General features: G+C 36.2%; 1 protein-coding gene across 3 annotated transcripts in view; it reads left to right on the top strand.

Moving 5' to 3' along the window:
• The window catches only part of LOC106084910 (phosphoenolpyruvate carboxykinase [GTP]), a 68,696-nt gene extending 52,923 nt beyond the window's left edge, over nt 1–15,773 (top strand). For 2 of the 3 annotated variants that reach the window (XM_059369298.1, XM_059369300.1), the window contains one exon: nt 13,771–15,773. In XM_059369298.1, coding sequence (XP_059225281.1) covers nt 13,771–15,664 — 1,894 coding nt within the window. In that variant the 3' untranslated portion in view covers nt 15,665–15,773. Of the gene's footprint in view, nt 1–10,556; nt 10,574–13,770 lie in introns of those variants that run through there. The other variant, XM_059369299.1, reaches the window with a different exon arrangement.
• The last annotated feature ends 761 nt before the right edge of the window (nt 15,774–16,534 follow it).

Consider the following 16,534-nt stretch of genomic DNA (forward strand, 5'->3'; position numbering starts at 1 on the left):
GTGGCATTTTCATTAACTAAAGCTCAGTCTGCCAACAGTAGGTTTTGGGATGTTCTCAATGGTGTAAGGATGTAAATTCGGAAATCGTAATTTTATTTTAGGTGGAAATACTGCTCGTATTAACAATATCAAAAAATAAAAATCCTCGCACCAAACGGTGCCGCCAATTTGGAAAAGAAAAGACAGCGCATATTTTGCGCTATCAACAAATACTCATCCTTTGTATTTGTTACAAATTTTTTACTATTTTGCCGTACACAAAGTCCCAACGTTTTTTTATTTGGAGAAAATGTCGTTTATATCAAAAGAATCTTATTTCTCCCTATTGTATTTGTTTAAAAGTAGTAGAAAGACGCACTAATGTAGGGTGTTATAATATTGTCGGTTCCGCCCGACGTCAGTCTTTCCTAACAAAAACCTATGCTGTTTTACTTTATCCGATAAAATTGATAATGATAAAAATGAAAATGACCTTAAAATTTTCACAGATTGTGTAGGTGGGTCTGGAAGAAAACATAGGCTATATAATTTTTTGATAACGGAAGGAAGGCGGACCCTCCCCCTTACCCCAAAAGTACCACCCAAAAATAAAAGTGTACCGATCGGGACAATATGGGACTCAGAAGTAGAGTACGAATTTCAAATTAAAAATTTGGTCCAAGTAACTGGGGGGCCGCCCCAACCCCAAAATACCCTAAAATAGGTTTCTGGACGATAATGACAATATGGGACTCAGGGGGCCGACCCTCCCCCGTTACTACAAAAACACCACCCAAAATCAAAAATGGACCGATATGACAATATGGGTATCAAATGAAAGGTATTGAAGAATAGAATGCGAATATGGTATTAAAAATTAGGTCCAAGTTCCCAGGAAGTCGCCCTAACCCCAAAACTCCTTCAAAGCAGACAAATGGAAAGCTCATATCAATATGGGGCTCAAATGAAAGGTATTTCGGGGTAGATTACGAATCTGCTATACAAAATTATATTGAAGTATAGGGGGTGACACCAATCCCCCGAAAACGCCCCAAATGGGCATATATGTGGCTCGGTTTGATTGTTTGTTCCGTCTAAACCGATTTTGTTAACATTTTTTTGTGGAAGGAAACATAGGTTATATAATTTGTTGATATCGGATGGGGGCGGACCCTCCCTCATACCTCAAAGTCAAAAGTTGGCCGAAGTCAGAACGTGACAATTTTTAAAATTGCATCCAAAAATTCTGGTATATCCAATGACAAAAAACATTAGAGTAACAGACAAACGGCTGCCAGGTGCAAAAAACACAACCAGAATTTCTAAGGCGCATACATTGTTTGGTAACATTTATGCGATAAAGAAATATCCATCCCAAAGTTCGTATTTCAATGTGCGAAAACAACAACTACGATAAGTATTTTTTGTTTTATTTATGGCATAAGCAATACAGAGGATCATGCGAAATTTGAGGGCTTCTAATACAATTGTGTATCAATATATCGAAATAAATCCATATAAGCTCTGAAAGTGTTTGAATTACCAACTGAGATTACATTTGCATAAGCAGATAGATTTGCCCACAAACATTCCATTTGCCCATGAACGACCAAGGCCACTCTTCTCATATATCAATAAGTGCTGTCCGATTTAAATTTAAACTCAATGTCGAGGGGCCTCCTTTGCCGAGCCCAAACGGCGTGGAACAGTGTGACACATATTTGGGAAGAAGTTTTTACATGGCTGTTATACCAGTTTTTTAAATGGCATAGTTCCTCACAAATGTCACCAGCATTAGGAGGGGATAACCACCACCGCATGACATTAAATTAATTAATAAATAAAAAAACGGTTGAAATCCTGAATAATATGTTCTATATACCAATAATGAAATGTATTGTTAGGGTAAAAGATAACTTCATATTTGTCAGAAACTCTTGCAAAATTTAGTCGCAAAAAACATGTCCAACGTTTTTAAGAAAAGATGTTTACTTGCCAAAAATTTCCTTAATGTGAAACGAATTATTTTTTTTGCGTGTAGTATGACGGAGTTAGTGTGAATGAGCATTTCATGAACCAAAGAATATGTTAACAATAATAACTAATGCCAATGTAAGTTAAAGTGCGTACCCTGATTTTACATCGATTTCAGGTCCAAAGCTCACCAATCACGATTCACAGCATTGATACAAACTGACGTCATGCGATGCGAACACGATACAAAAGTCCAGAAGTAACGCTTACATCACTAATAAATGATTGATGGAACCTATTTCAAGGCCAATGGTGCGATCACACATCATTAAGTCATTTGTTACCTTGCACTCAGAGAAAATATTTGGTAAAAACAGCAAAAGTGTTTGCTTAAACAACAGAAAGTCTGCTTAAAATGGGGCAGCATTTCTGCTGTTATTTTTATTACAAAACTATGACCGTACTCTAATGTCATAAATGATTGATAACTCTTGTCTGGTGATGGTAAAAAGGTGACTGTAGCCTTAAAATGTTCACTCACAGAAAAACGTTCGCTGAAAATTACTCCTGCTGAATTAATAATGGGGTTGTTGGAAGGAGAGTAATCTAAAATAACATGAAAGAGAAAATTTAAATTTTTTGAAAGAAAATGACAAGATTGGATTGCAGCCAAAAACCAACTTTCATGTGAACGTGGTCCCGCCCATACGGCAAAAATATAAAAAACCGATATCGGTAACTAATGCTTTTGTAAAGTTAAATGGTCTAAGAACATGTCAAAATATTTAACTCCATAAATACAGTCAGTATTCTGTGTAAAAAAATATGCATATGGTGTTACTTGGATACTCACAATATTATCTTAGAAATAATGCTTAATTTACAATCATTTATATTTTTTGACAAAATGTTCACAAAGTTTTAAGTTTGTCACAGATACGGTATAGACATTGTTTGAAAGCCTTTGGTCTCTAGATAACGAATATGTTGTATTTACCCGTTTGCAGCTGCATGTCTAGTATTCGATTTTGTGACATAACCTCAATTTGTGAACTAAATATTGGGTTGACACATGAGTTTAACTTTACTAATTCTTTCAAAACGCCAGTATATGTCTTAAACATCTGTTGTTTCTTGGAGTAATAATTCCAAACTCTTTTCGTTTTATTAATATTCTATAATAATATGATAAATTTAAAGCGATTTGAATGGTTCAACGGTAAGAACTAGAAGGCATCTTCCTTCTTCTGTTCCTGTGGTATCACAATCAACGAAAACGTCTAAGGGGGTCTGATGGCAGACTGCCACTTAAACTTTACCTAACCATGATAAATTTAATTTTGGACGTTGGTCAACTTGCTCTTGGTCGGATTATTCTATCTTTTTTTGATTCGTAATATTTTGTATTTAGTTTGTAAAAAAAAATGACAAATTTTCAAACTCCTTGGAGTTTAAAATTGGATTTCAAAATCCTAAACAGTTTGACCGGGGGGTTGACAGTCAACGAGTCAGGCAAACAACGAATTTGGTCTAGCAACGAGTTTGGCCTTACAACGAGAATGAGTTTTCTAAATTTGAAACTCATTCCTAAAACAGCAAAGTTTTGCTACCTTGAAAAGATTGAATTTACATTGAAATTTCATATTTGCACAACATTTTATGTTATACTGCGTCATACCAAATTTACTTACTTTTAATTTTCTTGAATTTGGACAGTTATTAGTACCAATAGCTACGTATATTAAGGCCCAAATAATACTTTTAATAATTCTTGATAGCATCAAATCAAAACTTCACAGCATTGACACATACATAATTTTAATGCAATATTTAAATCTGATATCTGAAAATTGTACGTTTTAACATGACACTTGTTGGTTTTAAATAGTACTTTTTGTACTTTTTGATAGATATTTTTGTCTCATCCTCCCATACAATTGGAACCAGTGTGCGTTGTTTTTGCACTACCCACATGCGATATGATGCATTTGTTGTTGGGCTTACTACAGCAGCGGATAGTAAGCAAGGGACAAATGTTGTTGTGGCAGTCAATGCATTACTCATCCATACAAATGTAGGCCAAAATGGAATAAATGATGGCACAGGCATATTAAAGGAAGTTTCATGAATGAGATATTAAGCAGTAGGCAAATCGATAGTGTGTCCCACACGCAAAAAAATAAAATTAAGATATTTTTACGAGAAAAAAGTTTAGCAATTTCGCCTACGGTAAAAATACCTTTCTTTTGTTGTAAAACCAAAAACTCTTTAATAGCAAAAGTGTTTCGATAGCCGCAAACGATTATTCGTTTACCGGATCAATCATTATTCACTTGCGTCTCTACACCTAGAGAGAGAGAGAGCGACAATTTTAGTATATAGACCAGTGATTGTTAAAAAGTGATAGGCGGACGGTAAACTTGAAAAATAACAGTTTTTAAAGCTTCCCCATAGGTACGTGCAATTACAAAAATCATTTGAGCAACATGGAAGGCTTTTAATATACGAGTAATTGTCTACAATAAAATCAAAATAAATCCAAAAATACTTTCGAAGAGTTTGAATTACCAACTAGATCTGCTTATAATTGGTAAAAGTTTTAGTTAGAATTGTGTTACAACATTGAATTGAACTTGGTAGCCTTTTCAATATGCACAATATATTGGGTTGCCTAAAAAGTAATTGCGGATTTTTTAAAAGAAAGTAAATGCATTTTTAATAAAACTTAGAATGAACTTTAATCAAATATATAATTGCCATTTTGTTCGATAACCTTTTGCCATCTTCCTGGCAAATTTAGTATTCCACGCTCATAGAACTTCTGGCCTTTATCTGCAAAAAACTGAACCAAGTGCGATTTTTTAGCCTCATCATTGCCGAAAGTTTAACATTTAAGGAGTTCTGCAAAGATCGAAATAAATGGTAGTCTGATGGTGCAAGGTCAGGGCTATATGGTGGATGCATCAAAAGTTCCCAGCCAAACTTACTCAGTTTTTGGCGAGTGACCAAAGATGTGTGCGGTCTAGCGTTGTCCTGGTGGAATATGACACCATTACGATTGACCAATTCTGGTCGCTTCTCCTTGATGGCTGCATTCAATTTGTCCAATTGTTGACAGTAAACATCCGAATTAATCGTTTGGTTCCTTGGAAGCAGCTCAAAATATACCACACCCTTCCAATCCCACCAAACAGGCAGCATAACCTTCTTTTGGTGGATATCAGCCTTTGAAGTGGTTTGAGCTGGTTCACCATGCTTGGACCATGATCGTTTTCGACTAACGTTGTTGTAAACAATCCATTTTTCATCTCCAGTTATGATTCGTTTTAAAAAGTTTTGATTTTTATCACAAGCGTTGATTCGGTTTGTTAAATGAATTTCTTTCAATACATGTAGTACCCATATTAAAATTGACGCCAAACAAACAAATGTAAACAAAATTTCGCGCACTTTTTTTCTAAAGCAAGCTAAAAGTAACAGCTGATAACTGACAGAAGAAAGAATGCAATTACAGAGTCACAAGCCGTTGAAAAAATTTGTCAACGCCGACTATATTACTACTATATAAGCATGACGTCGAATTAAATTATAAACGAGCAAATATGTTCAAACTGTAAAAACTACGGTTGACAAATGAAAACATTATGGATATGGGAGTTATATCTAATTCCGAACCGATTCCGAGAAAACTTCTAGATGTGGTAGTCGTCGAGGAAAGCGTTTGCAAGATTGGTCAAACAATACGCTTGCAGTGGCTCTTGGGTTGAAAATCTGGCGATATACATATATGACAGCTATATCTAAATTTGGGCCGATTTCTATGAAATTCACCAGTAATATTGAGAGTCATAAGAAAAATTCTAAATTTCGAAAGAATCTGTTAACAAATGAGCACTTTTTGCAATAGTTCTCAAAATCGGACGAATAAATAATGAGAGCTATACCTAAATCTGAACCTATTTCGAGCAAAATCCTCAGATACTGTGGCAGTCGTCGAGGAAAGCGTATTGCAAAATTTTGGCAAGAAAGATCAATAAATGCGCCTGCTGTGACTCTAGAAGTTAAAATCGGGCGATATATATACATAAAAGCTATATCTAAATCTGAACCGATTTCCATGAAATACACCAGAAATATCGAGAGAAAATCCCTTCTGCCAAATTTTGAGAAAATCGGTTAACAAAAGACCATTTTAAATCAACCAACCATTTTAAATGCAAATCGGACAAACATATATACGGGAGCTATATCCAAATCTGAACCGATTTTGACCAAACTCTATATATATTATGGAAGTCGTCAAGGAAAGCGTTGTGCAATATTTTGGCAAGATTGCCAAGATTTCCACCAGTAATGTCGAGTGTCATAAAAAAATCCTTCCTGCCAAATTTCGAGCGAAACGGTTAACGAATAACCATTTTATTGCATAATTACTGAAAATCGGTCGAAAATATATATGGGAGCTATATCCAAGTCTGAACCTATTTTTTTTTTAATTTCAATAGGCTTCGTCTCTAGGCCGATAAACATGCCTGTACCAAATTTTAAAACGATCAGATAAAAATTGCGACCTGTACTTTGTACACAAATTAACATGGACAGACATACGGACGGACATAGCTAAATCGAATCTGAGTCAATCAGTATACTTAGTAACGGGACCACCTCTCTTCCTTTTTGGTGTTACAAACAAATTCACTAAGTTAAAATACCCTGTACCACAGTATTGGGGTAGGGTATAAATACACGACGCTGCTGAAAAGTCACCAGGTAAACGTTTTTTTGAGCGCAAGAATAGATGCGAGTCAGCCAGAAAACGTATGCTTAAATGTCTTAACTGCTATCGCAGATTGAACAATCAGATTTGTAGGAGACAATATATTAACAGTAGGTCCTTTTACACGAATCTCTGCATTGAGAGATTGGATACTGTTAAGAACTCGGCTGATTGGTGGAAACTTGCGAATTAGTTAAAGGAAAGACCACCTAGAATAGGAAACGACCTTAATGCGGATTTGTTCCGCGAATAACTTATAGACTTATTGATATTTAGCTCTCACGAAGATGAGATGGCTTGGGTGCTGCCACACCACATGAACCCATTTGTAGACAGCCCTTTCCAAATGCACGAATTATTATTTTTACTCGGTAATGCAAAAAGTAATAAAGCGCCGGGCTTTCATAGAATCCCTTCTGAAATCTACAAATAGGTTCCAGATTCGTTAACTTTACAAGCATAGTTCGCATGAACTGGAAGAGAAGTAGAAAGACGTCCGCATTCTTTGTTGATGGTGTAACCCTATCTACACCTTTTAAGGTTACTCGGGGAGTTCGTCAAGGCTGTTTACTGAGCCCAATACTGTCTGTATTTACATGAGGTTCTATCCGCTGGTGTACGCATTGGGGAGGTCGAAATTAGGGTGCTTATGTATGCAGACGATATTATCTTGCTTGACTCAACGACGAAAATTCAGTCGATGATTGATACTCTATACGCATATTGCTCTTTATGGAGTCTAAGATTAAATCTGACAAAATCTAAGATTGTTGTTTTCAGAAAGGGACCCAGGATCAGTAGTAGTCTGTCTTGGTATTACGGCACTGAGCCCATAGAGGTCGTAAACGAGTACAAATATCTCGGTATGAATCTTAACTTTTCGGTATAAATCATACAGGATTTGAACTATACCTACCAAATAATACGCCTAACTATATATTGCACATCGAAACGGGGCTACCAAGTGTGTTTTTGGAGACCCTCAAGGCTGCACTTTAATCATATTAACAAGGTACTTGCAATGCCTAGTGATATATTACCCCGACTGCTGGCTGAGGAGACAATAGATGCCGGGGCTTACTGGACAAGGTGCTGAACTAAGCATTGACGTTGATTTTAGCCTTAGAGGGCAAGATCTAGTGTTAATGCACAGTACTTTATGCGACCTTATGGGACGCGAAAAGGTTTTAAATGAGAATAGGGCTCTGACTTCACAATACCACGACCCTTACCCACATCTTAAATACTATATCCCCCTATACTTTCGAGATTGCAACTCCCAGAAATTTAGAAGTTTAATTTTTCGAGACAGGGGTGATCTGCTTAACCTCAATTCCAGAGCCTTGAGAAATGATATAAACGGTAATTGCTCTATTTAAAAACTAATTGCTTTATTATAAAACTATATTCAATTAAAAATTTAGCTTAAACCGGACCTATAAAGGAAATTGTGTTATTGATTAAAAATTTTGCATTTTGATCAGTAAAGAGTATTATAAATAATTTAATTTATATACATTTTCAAAATGAATCGTAATAAATACCAATCTTAGAGTTTTGCGTACAGTACCACGAAATCTATACCCACATATGTTATCTTTCGTCCTCAGCGCCGTTTTCCAAATCAATATAATCTCTATATGGATAATAATATTATTAATAATAGGTATGTGTTATATTCTCCAATTTGTTGCGTTTGGAATTTGTCCATTCTATTTGTTCCGCTTTTCACTATTTAACGTTGTTACGTTTTTCACAATATCTTTTTTCACATTGCAATTATAATTAAACAATTAATAAAAACTACAAATTCTATTTTTCTTCATATTTCTTGTCTATCTATTCCAATTTGTGTCTGCATATAACAGAAGCTAGGCATATGTTTGACTCATTCTCACTTTTTTTCGCAATGGATATGAGCGAAAGAGAACACAATATAATCTTGATCAATGCATAATTTGTACTATTGAAGAACAATTTTATTGTACAATTAAAAATACGTTCAATGTATGCCTTGGTTACGAATCACTTGCAGGGATGCAAAAGAAAATCGAATTTCTATGTCAAAAATAATTAAAGCAATTAACACCATGTTTTAAAAGTTTTTTTTATAGGTCAACACCATATTTAATCGGTGAAATAAAGGTCCATATTTTTCCTGTGTAGTGTTATTTATTTGAGCCCCACAAGTGATATGATTGAAACACACCTTCTTATGTTTAATTTTGTATTACACACTTAATTTTTTTGCATTTGTTATATAAAAAATAGTTTTCGGTATACAGTGGCAATTGCTATAGAAATTTCTGGAAATTTGGGGAACATTTGTGATGCTTTGCTTGTGGAAACTAAACTAAACTATGAATTGTCATAAATCGATTAGCCTTGTCGATAAGGATGAATGAATCAATACTACCAATTCTACATGAGTTGCTAACTGCATTTTAAAGCGTTTTAATTAATTGAAAATTTCCTATCGCAACCTATCTAATCGCGTTTTTTATGATTTGATTATTTAAAGAAAACAAAAATGGCTGATAATGATTTAATTGCATGTAAAAGGTAATAAACAAATAAAAAGTTATCTGTTAATTGCGCTTTTATTTACAAATACCAGAGAAATTACTAAATGCATGGCAAAAACAGCATAATTTTCGAAACGAAGGAAGGAAATTTTCGGATTTCTGCTTTATTGGGTACATAAGTTAATGTTCTGGCATACGCAAAAGAAAAAAATTAAAAACTTGGTTTAATTAAGAAATTTGTATACTCAATATACAACTCAAATTTTTTTCTGAAATCGGTTCTATAACAAATTTGTATTATTAATAAACGATTTTGTAATTTGCATTTATGACAAGCTGAATAATATAATTAAAGCGATTATCAACTCAATAAAACAACTTATTGGAAATCGTTCATTGTTAAAAAAAAAATTCGCTATGCAATTCTTCTATTCAAATTTTCACATTTTAGATTTTTCTGTTTGCTCTCCTCCATTTCACACCATAAATTGATTTCATTAAAAATTATTGTATTCTATGCAATAGTGAATACATTTTTCGGTTTCTAGAGTTTTTTTTTGCAAATTTTTTTAATTGCATCAGGTATATACAGAATGAGAAGCCAGACATTTTGCTTTTGTATTCAGTGGTGTATAGGTTCATATATTTATCTCATTGGCACTTCTTTTCGGATTACATGTGAGTGAAAGAGAACACAATACCATCTTGCTTTTTGCAGAGACAGATGCATACTGTTTATGCTATTAAATAACTATTTTAATTCGTGTAACTAAACATTTATTAAACATCAGTCTTTTTACTTTACTTTTCACTTGTCATGATTTAAGGAAATTTTCGGATTTCTGCTTTATTGGGTACACAAGTTAATGTTCTGGCATACGCAAAAGAAAAAAATTAAAAACTTGGTTTAATTAAGAAATTTGTATACTCAATTAAAATTTTTTTCTGAAATCGGTTCTATAACAAATTTGTATTATTAATAAACGATTTTGTAATTTGCATTTATGACAAGCTGAATAATATAATTAAAGCGATTATCAACTTAATAAAACAACTTATTGGAAATCGTTCATTGTTAAAAAAAAAAAATTCGCTATGCAATTCTTCTATTCAAATGTTCACATTTTAGATTTTTCTGTTTGCTCTCCTCCATTTCACACCATAAATTGATTTCATTAAAAATTATTGTAAATTTTTTTCGTTTTTTTTTTAATTGCATCAGGTATATACAGAATGAGAAGCCAGATATTTTGCTTTTGTATTCAGTGGTGTATAGGTTCATATATTTATCTCATTGGCACTTCTTTTCGGATTACATGTGAGTGAAAGAGAACACAATACCATCTTGCCTTTTGCAGAGACAGATGCATACTGTTTATGCTATTAAATAACTATTTTAATTCGTGTAACTAAACATTTATTAAACATCAGTCTTTTTACTTTACTTTTCACTTGTCATGATTCAATGAAAAATAGAATTTCATTGTCAAAACTCGTCAAAGCAATTAATTAATTAATTAATTAATGTTCTGTTATGGTCACTTAATCCGTTGTTGTGAATATCATCGTATCCGTTATTGTGAAATCATCGACTATGCTAACTTCAAACATAGACCTATCGGCTTATCGTCTTTTGACTATACTTGAATTGGCTATGATAGAACATTTGTCCCATTAACCGACCTTTGAAAAGCGTTCCAAGCGCCTGGATCTTCGGCGCTTCTTCTAAAATCTCTGACACCAAGTTTCGAGATGTCTTTCACCACTTAATTTTTCCTTTGGAATTTTGGTGGTACCGGTTAGTGTGTACCACAGCAATTGCTATCAAAACAGTGCTCCGCTGGAGCTTCTTCATCCATTCTGACAACATGATCTAGGCAACGCAACCGTTGCATTTTGATACGTTTAATTAAGCTAACGTCGTCATACAGCTCGTAGAGTTCGTAGTTTAGGTACTCTCCATCAATGCAAACTGTTCCATAAATTTTACAAAGAATCTTTCTCTCAAACACTCCAATCACTGCCTCGTCTGCTTTCACAAGTACCCAGGGCTATAGACCATATAACAACACAGGTAATATCACAGTCTTCCTCTGTCGAGTGACCTTATTTCTAAACTGCTTGGTTATTCCAAGGTAGCATCTGTTTTCCAAAAATTTTCCTTGCTTTACTTCACGATTATCACGTGTTTTCTTGTGAGTAGTGTGTCTTATTAATTAGAATGCGGAGGTTTCAATCATCGGGTATGAGTTCTTCTAGTCATGTCACCTCCGATCCTTAATAGTTTAACGGGTAACCCACCGCCTCCTGATGTTTTTTTTTTGTGCCTCAGTCGGGTCACTGCTACTTGTTCCTCATTCTGACTAGGACGTAAATATTTTATCAGGGATTGGTTTTGCGGTATCCTCTTCCCCGCCATCGTTGGACGTTAGCAGCTGTGAAAAAGTTTTTTTCCATGTCCCAAGCACTTTTTCTGTTTCAGTTACCAGATTTCCTACTTTGTCTCTGTAGGAGGATGTGCCTACACCAAAGCCATCGGTTTGGTAAAATTTCCGCACTCCTGTACATCTCGCTCACACTCATGTGTTTCCATTTCCTTTTTCTTTCTGCTCTCCTTTTCTCCAGATACCTCTCCTTCAACTGCCCGTTGCTACTAATTGCAGGGTTGCTCTGAATGCCGCATTCTTGACTTCAGTAACATTTCATGGTCGTATCATAGGTTGCTTGGGGAAGGTTTCTGGTACCCAAGTAGGGAAATCGCGTCGGATTTGGCTTCTATGCGGATTGTGACTTTTCACTCATCCACCGGAGTAAAGCTAAGACAAGGTGTTTCAGTCTTCGACTAACCACAAATTCACACCCAAATTCATTTTTATGCGTAAAAATTGTTAAAGTTGGGAGAAAGATGGCTAAATCATAAATTTGTGAAAACAATTTAATTTGAGGTTGATTTCATTCGACTGACAACAAAATCAGCTGATTTCTTTGGTTTGTCAGAAGGAATAAAGCACGCTCTAAACCAAAAAATTACAAGTGCTATTTTGAAAGTGATTTTCATATGTTAGTTTTATTTGTTGCACACGACATGTACAACTCTGCATGTGCCTAATTTGAGACATACCGTGTAATAGAGCCTTTAGCCTGCAGTAATCAAGAAAGTCGTTTAACACAAAGGGAGCGAATACGATTCGCAATCGTATGCTGCTCATATCCCCCAATCGCTGAGATTAGTTGCAAAAAACTTAAATCGTACTATGCTTAATAGGCAAAAAAACTTAGATAAAGGTGTGTCTACTCTGTTTTTTGAATAACCGTACCCGAGAAACTGCAAATGCTAGTTTACCCATGAACTTCCATTAAGGAATAGATGCAAACTTATTAATGCGTGCTGCCCGATCACATACCAATGAGTGCTGTTCTCCTTTTTATAGATGAGTCCCAACGGTGTGCCGCGGTGCAACACCTCTTTGGGGAGAAGTCCATACATGGCATGGCACCTCACAAATGCAGCCAGCATTAGAAGGGGATAACCACCGCTGAAAATATTTATCACCTCCACAATAGAATGGGCGCATACTAAATTCGCCATTCCATTTGTAACACTTCGAAATATTCGTCTAAGACTCCATATTTTTGAACGTGATGACATTTCAAGTCAATCTAGTTATGTCGAAAAAGTATAGCTCTATTAGTGTAGATCAGTTGGGATTGTAAATGGGCCAAATCGGTTCATGTTTTGATGTAATTGCCATATAAATCGATTTTGGTTCTTGACTTCTTGAGCTTCTATAGGCCACAATGCGCAGCCGATTTGGCTGAAATTTTGCACATATCGTTCAGATATGACTTCCAACAACTGTGTCAAGTATTGTTCAAATATGTTTTTAACCTGATATAGCTGCCACATAGACTTCATGTTCCTCTAGAGGGCGCAATACCTATCCAATTTGGTTGCAATTTTGCATATGTCATTTTGGTATGACTTTCAACAACTGTGTCGATATCGGTTCACAACCTGTTATAGCTGCATATTAACTATTAATCGATATGCCTGAAATTTTGGAAGCACACATATACTTGAAAAAGTCACTCAAGGAACTTAATAAATGCGATCCATGATGGAGGGTATGTAAGGTTCGGCCCGGCCGAACTCAGCACGCTTTTACTTGTTTCTGATGTTCTCTCCCAGATTCGCAACTAGGCGTTCAGTATCGATGGCGGACATACTAGCCTCTGCGCTACTGCCGCCTCCACTGATTATACTAAAAATCGATATCGCCTTGTATGTCATTTTAGTGACTCGCGCGATAGAAAATGTTTATGATTTTAAGTCCATGGGCTTGGAAATACTATGCGTTAATATGATCACCTCTGCTATAAACTAACAAATTCGCCAGCTTGCAAAATAAAACACGCTTAGTATCTAAGTGTGAAATGCTCATAGTAAAAATGTGTTTTAATTGAGTATATATTGCACATAAATTCCTTCACTAATTAATGTTATTGTTCTTTCAGGTCCACATTCACCTTGGGCATCGTGAAACACAAATATTGCCTTTTACACCGATACTCCTCCAATATTGCGTATGGAAGTACATCGCATTTCACGGCCGCTGTTAAGTCCTATGTCGATGAATGTGTGGATCTTTGCTGTCCAGATCGCGTACACATATGTGATGGCAGTAAGCAAGAGAGCTCAATGCTGCACAATATCATGATGAAGCAAGGAACCATTACCCCACTGACAAAGTACGAAAATTGCTGGCTCGCTAGAACGAATCCTTCGGATGTGGCTCGCGTTGAATCCCGTACTTTCATCTGCACAACACGCAAGGATGAGAGTGTGCCAATAACAAGCAATGCAACTCCTGGTGCTTTGGGTAACTGGATTTCACCCGAGGACATGAAGAGGGCTATAGCAGAGCGGTTTCCGGGCAGCATGAAAGGCCGCACTATGTATGTCATACCATTTTCTATGGGACCTGTTGGTTCGCCTCTGTCTAAAATTGGGATAGAAGTTACTGACTCACCCTATGTTGTGGAATCTATGAAAATAATGACGAGGGCAGGTTCAAAGGTTTTAGGTCAATTGAATGAAGGAAATGGAGAATTTGTAAAATGTCTCCACTCGGTGGGTACACCTAAAAGTGGAACACAAGAAATGCCATCCTGGCCATGCGATCCAGAACGTACAATTATTTTGCACAGGCCAGATAATAATGAAATTGTTTCATACGGTTCAGGTTATGGAGGAAATTCATTGCTAGGCAAGAAATGTTTTGCTCTGCGCATTGGTAGCACAATTGCCAAGCGGGAAGGTTGGTTAGCTGAACATATGCTAATCCTGGGCATTACAAATCCAAAAGGCAAGAAAATTTATATCGCAGCAGCTTTTCCATCAGCATGCGGCAAAACCAACCTGGCCATGATGACACCCACTATGCCAGGCTACAAGGTGGAATGTGTTGGCGACGACATTGCATGGATGAAGTTCGACAAGAATGGTGTATTAAGGGCAATCAATCCAGAAAATGGGTTTTTCGGTGTAGCACCGGGAACATCAATGTCTACGAATCCAATTGCAATGAAAACGATTTTCAAAAACTCTCTTTTTACCAATGTGGCATCAACATCGGACGGTGGAGTTTTTTGGGAGGGAATGGACCCGACCGCTATTAAAGATATTACCGTAACCGATTGGTTGGGTAAGGAATGGTCACCCGAATCTAAAAAAGTTTCTGCTCATCCCAATTCGCGCTTTTGCACACCAGCAGCACAGTGTCCAATTATTGATCCAGCTTGGGAAGACAGTACTGGTGTTCCAATTAGTGCCATTCTTTTTGGGGGTCGCCGCCCAAGCGGAGTCCCTTTAGTGTATGAAGCAAGAAACTGGGCTCATGGCGTTTTTATGGGAGCTTCAATGCGAAGTGAAGCAACAGCGGCTGCCGAACACAAAGGCAAAGCCATAATGCACGATCCTTTTGCAATGCGTCCCTTCTTTGGATATAATTTCGGCGACTATTTGAAGCATTGGTTGTCTATGGAATCGCGAGGTAGTGTACCAAAAATATTCAACGTAAATTGGTTCCGCAAGGGCGAAGATGGAAAATTCCTATGGCCAGGCTTCGGAGATAATTCCAGAGTACTCGATTGGATCTTTCGCCGCGTGGAGGGTGAGAATTGCTATCATAAATCACCCATTGGTCTACTTCCCGTTACGAATTCGATTAATCTTCAGGGCCTTAAATCTGAGGTTGACATGCAACAACTATTCCATTTACCAAAAGACTTTTGGCAACAGGAAGTAGCAGATATTGAAAAATATTTCCAAACACAAGTTGGCCCATACTTACCTGCAGAAATTTCATCGGAATTACAGCAACTCAAAACCAATGTATCCAAAATGTGAACGAAAATCGACCGGGAATATTTAGATTGAATTCTTGAAGTCGAATGTTTTCCTACTCTTATACTGATCATATTGTTTGTAAATAAATTGTGTAAAGTTTGTAAATGAAGCAATTTGATAGTCACTTTAATTAAAAAACTATTTACATAGGTGCACTGTGGTCCCATACCCAATTTTTCGTGTCCACACATATACTATCAGCATGTTATTTGCAAACTGAAAACCATTAAAACTTTCAAAAAAGAGAACTATTTATTTTGCAATCTTCTCATGGTTTGTCGTATATAATATTCTTGGTGGCTCGGTGCGCTTCACTACACGCTAAAATGACTTTTAGAAAATAATTTGATTCGTTTAATGAATGTGTTATCGTCCTTCAAAATCACACTCCTCAGCAAATACATGGGATGCAATATTTCTAAAGATACACAAATACTTCCTGTATCAACACAAATGTGGAGGCAAACATACTTCTCTACAAGCAAAGACTATTCGTTGGAGTCCTATTTTGTCCTTAAAGGCCCACATGCATGTTAGAGATTTTTTTTTTATTGAGGGCGGCCTCAATGGACCTTTCATTTGTCCCGTTTGCCCTAAATGTTCGTTTGGATTTTTTTAGGGTGGGTCCTGAATTTAGACATGAGATTGTACTCTACTCCGATCTTTAATATATCCGGTCGGCCTACGTCCCGATCGGACTGAATATCCTGGGGGTTTGAGTGAAGGGCAATCCCCCAAACACTTTGTTCCAAATATTTGTACCATATTCGTATGTACTTCCTAAGCTCTTTCAGAATGAGTTCCGTATCGTTGCACATACACGTAATCGTCTTCCATATCTTTTGGTGGCAGTTCCCCAAGATTTTTGAC

Source organism: Stomoxys calcitrans, chromosome 5 (assembly GCF_963082655.1).
Source record: "Stomoxys calcitrans chromosome 5, idStoCalc2.1, whole genome shotgun sequence".
NCBI classification, from domain to species: Eukaryota; Metazoa; Arthropoda; class Insecta; order Diptera; family Muscidae; genus Stomoxys; species Stomoxys calcitrans.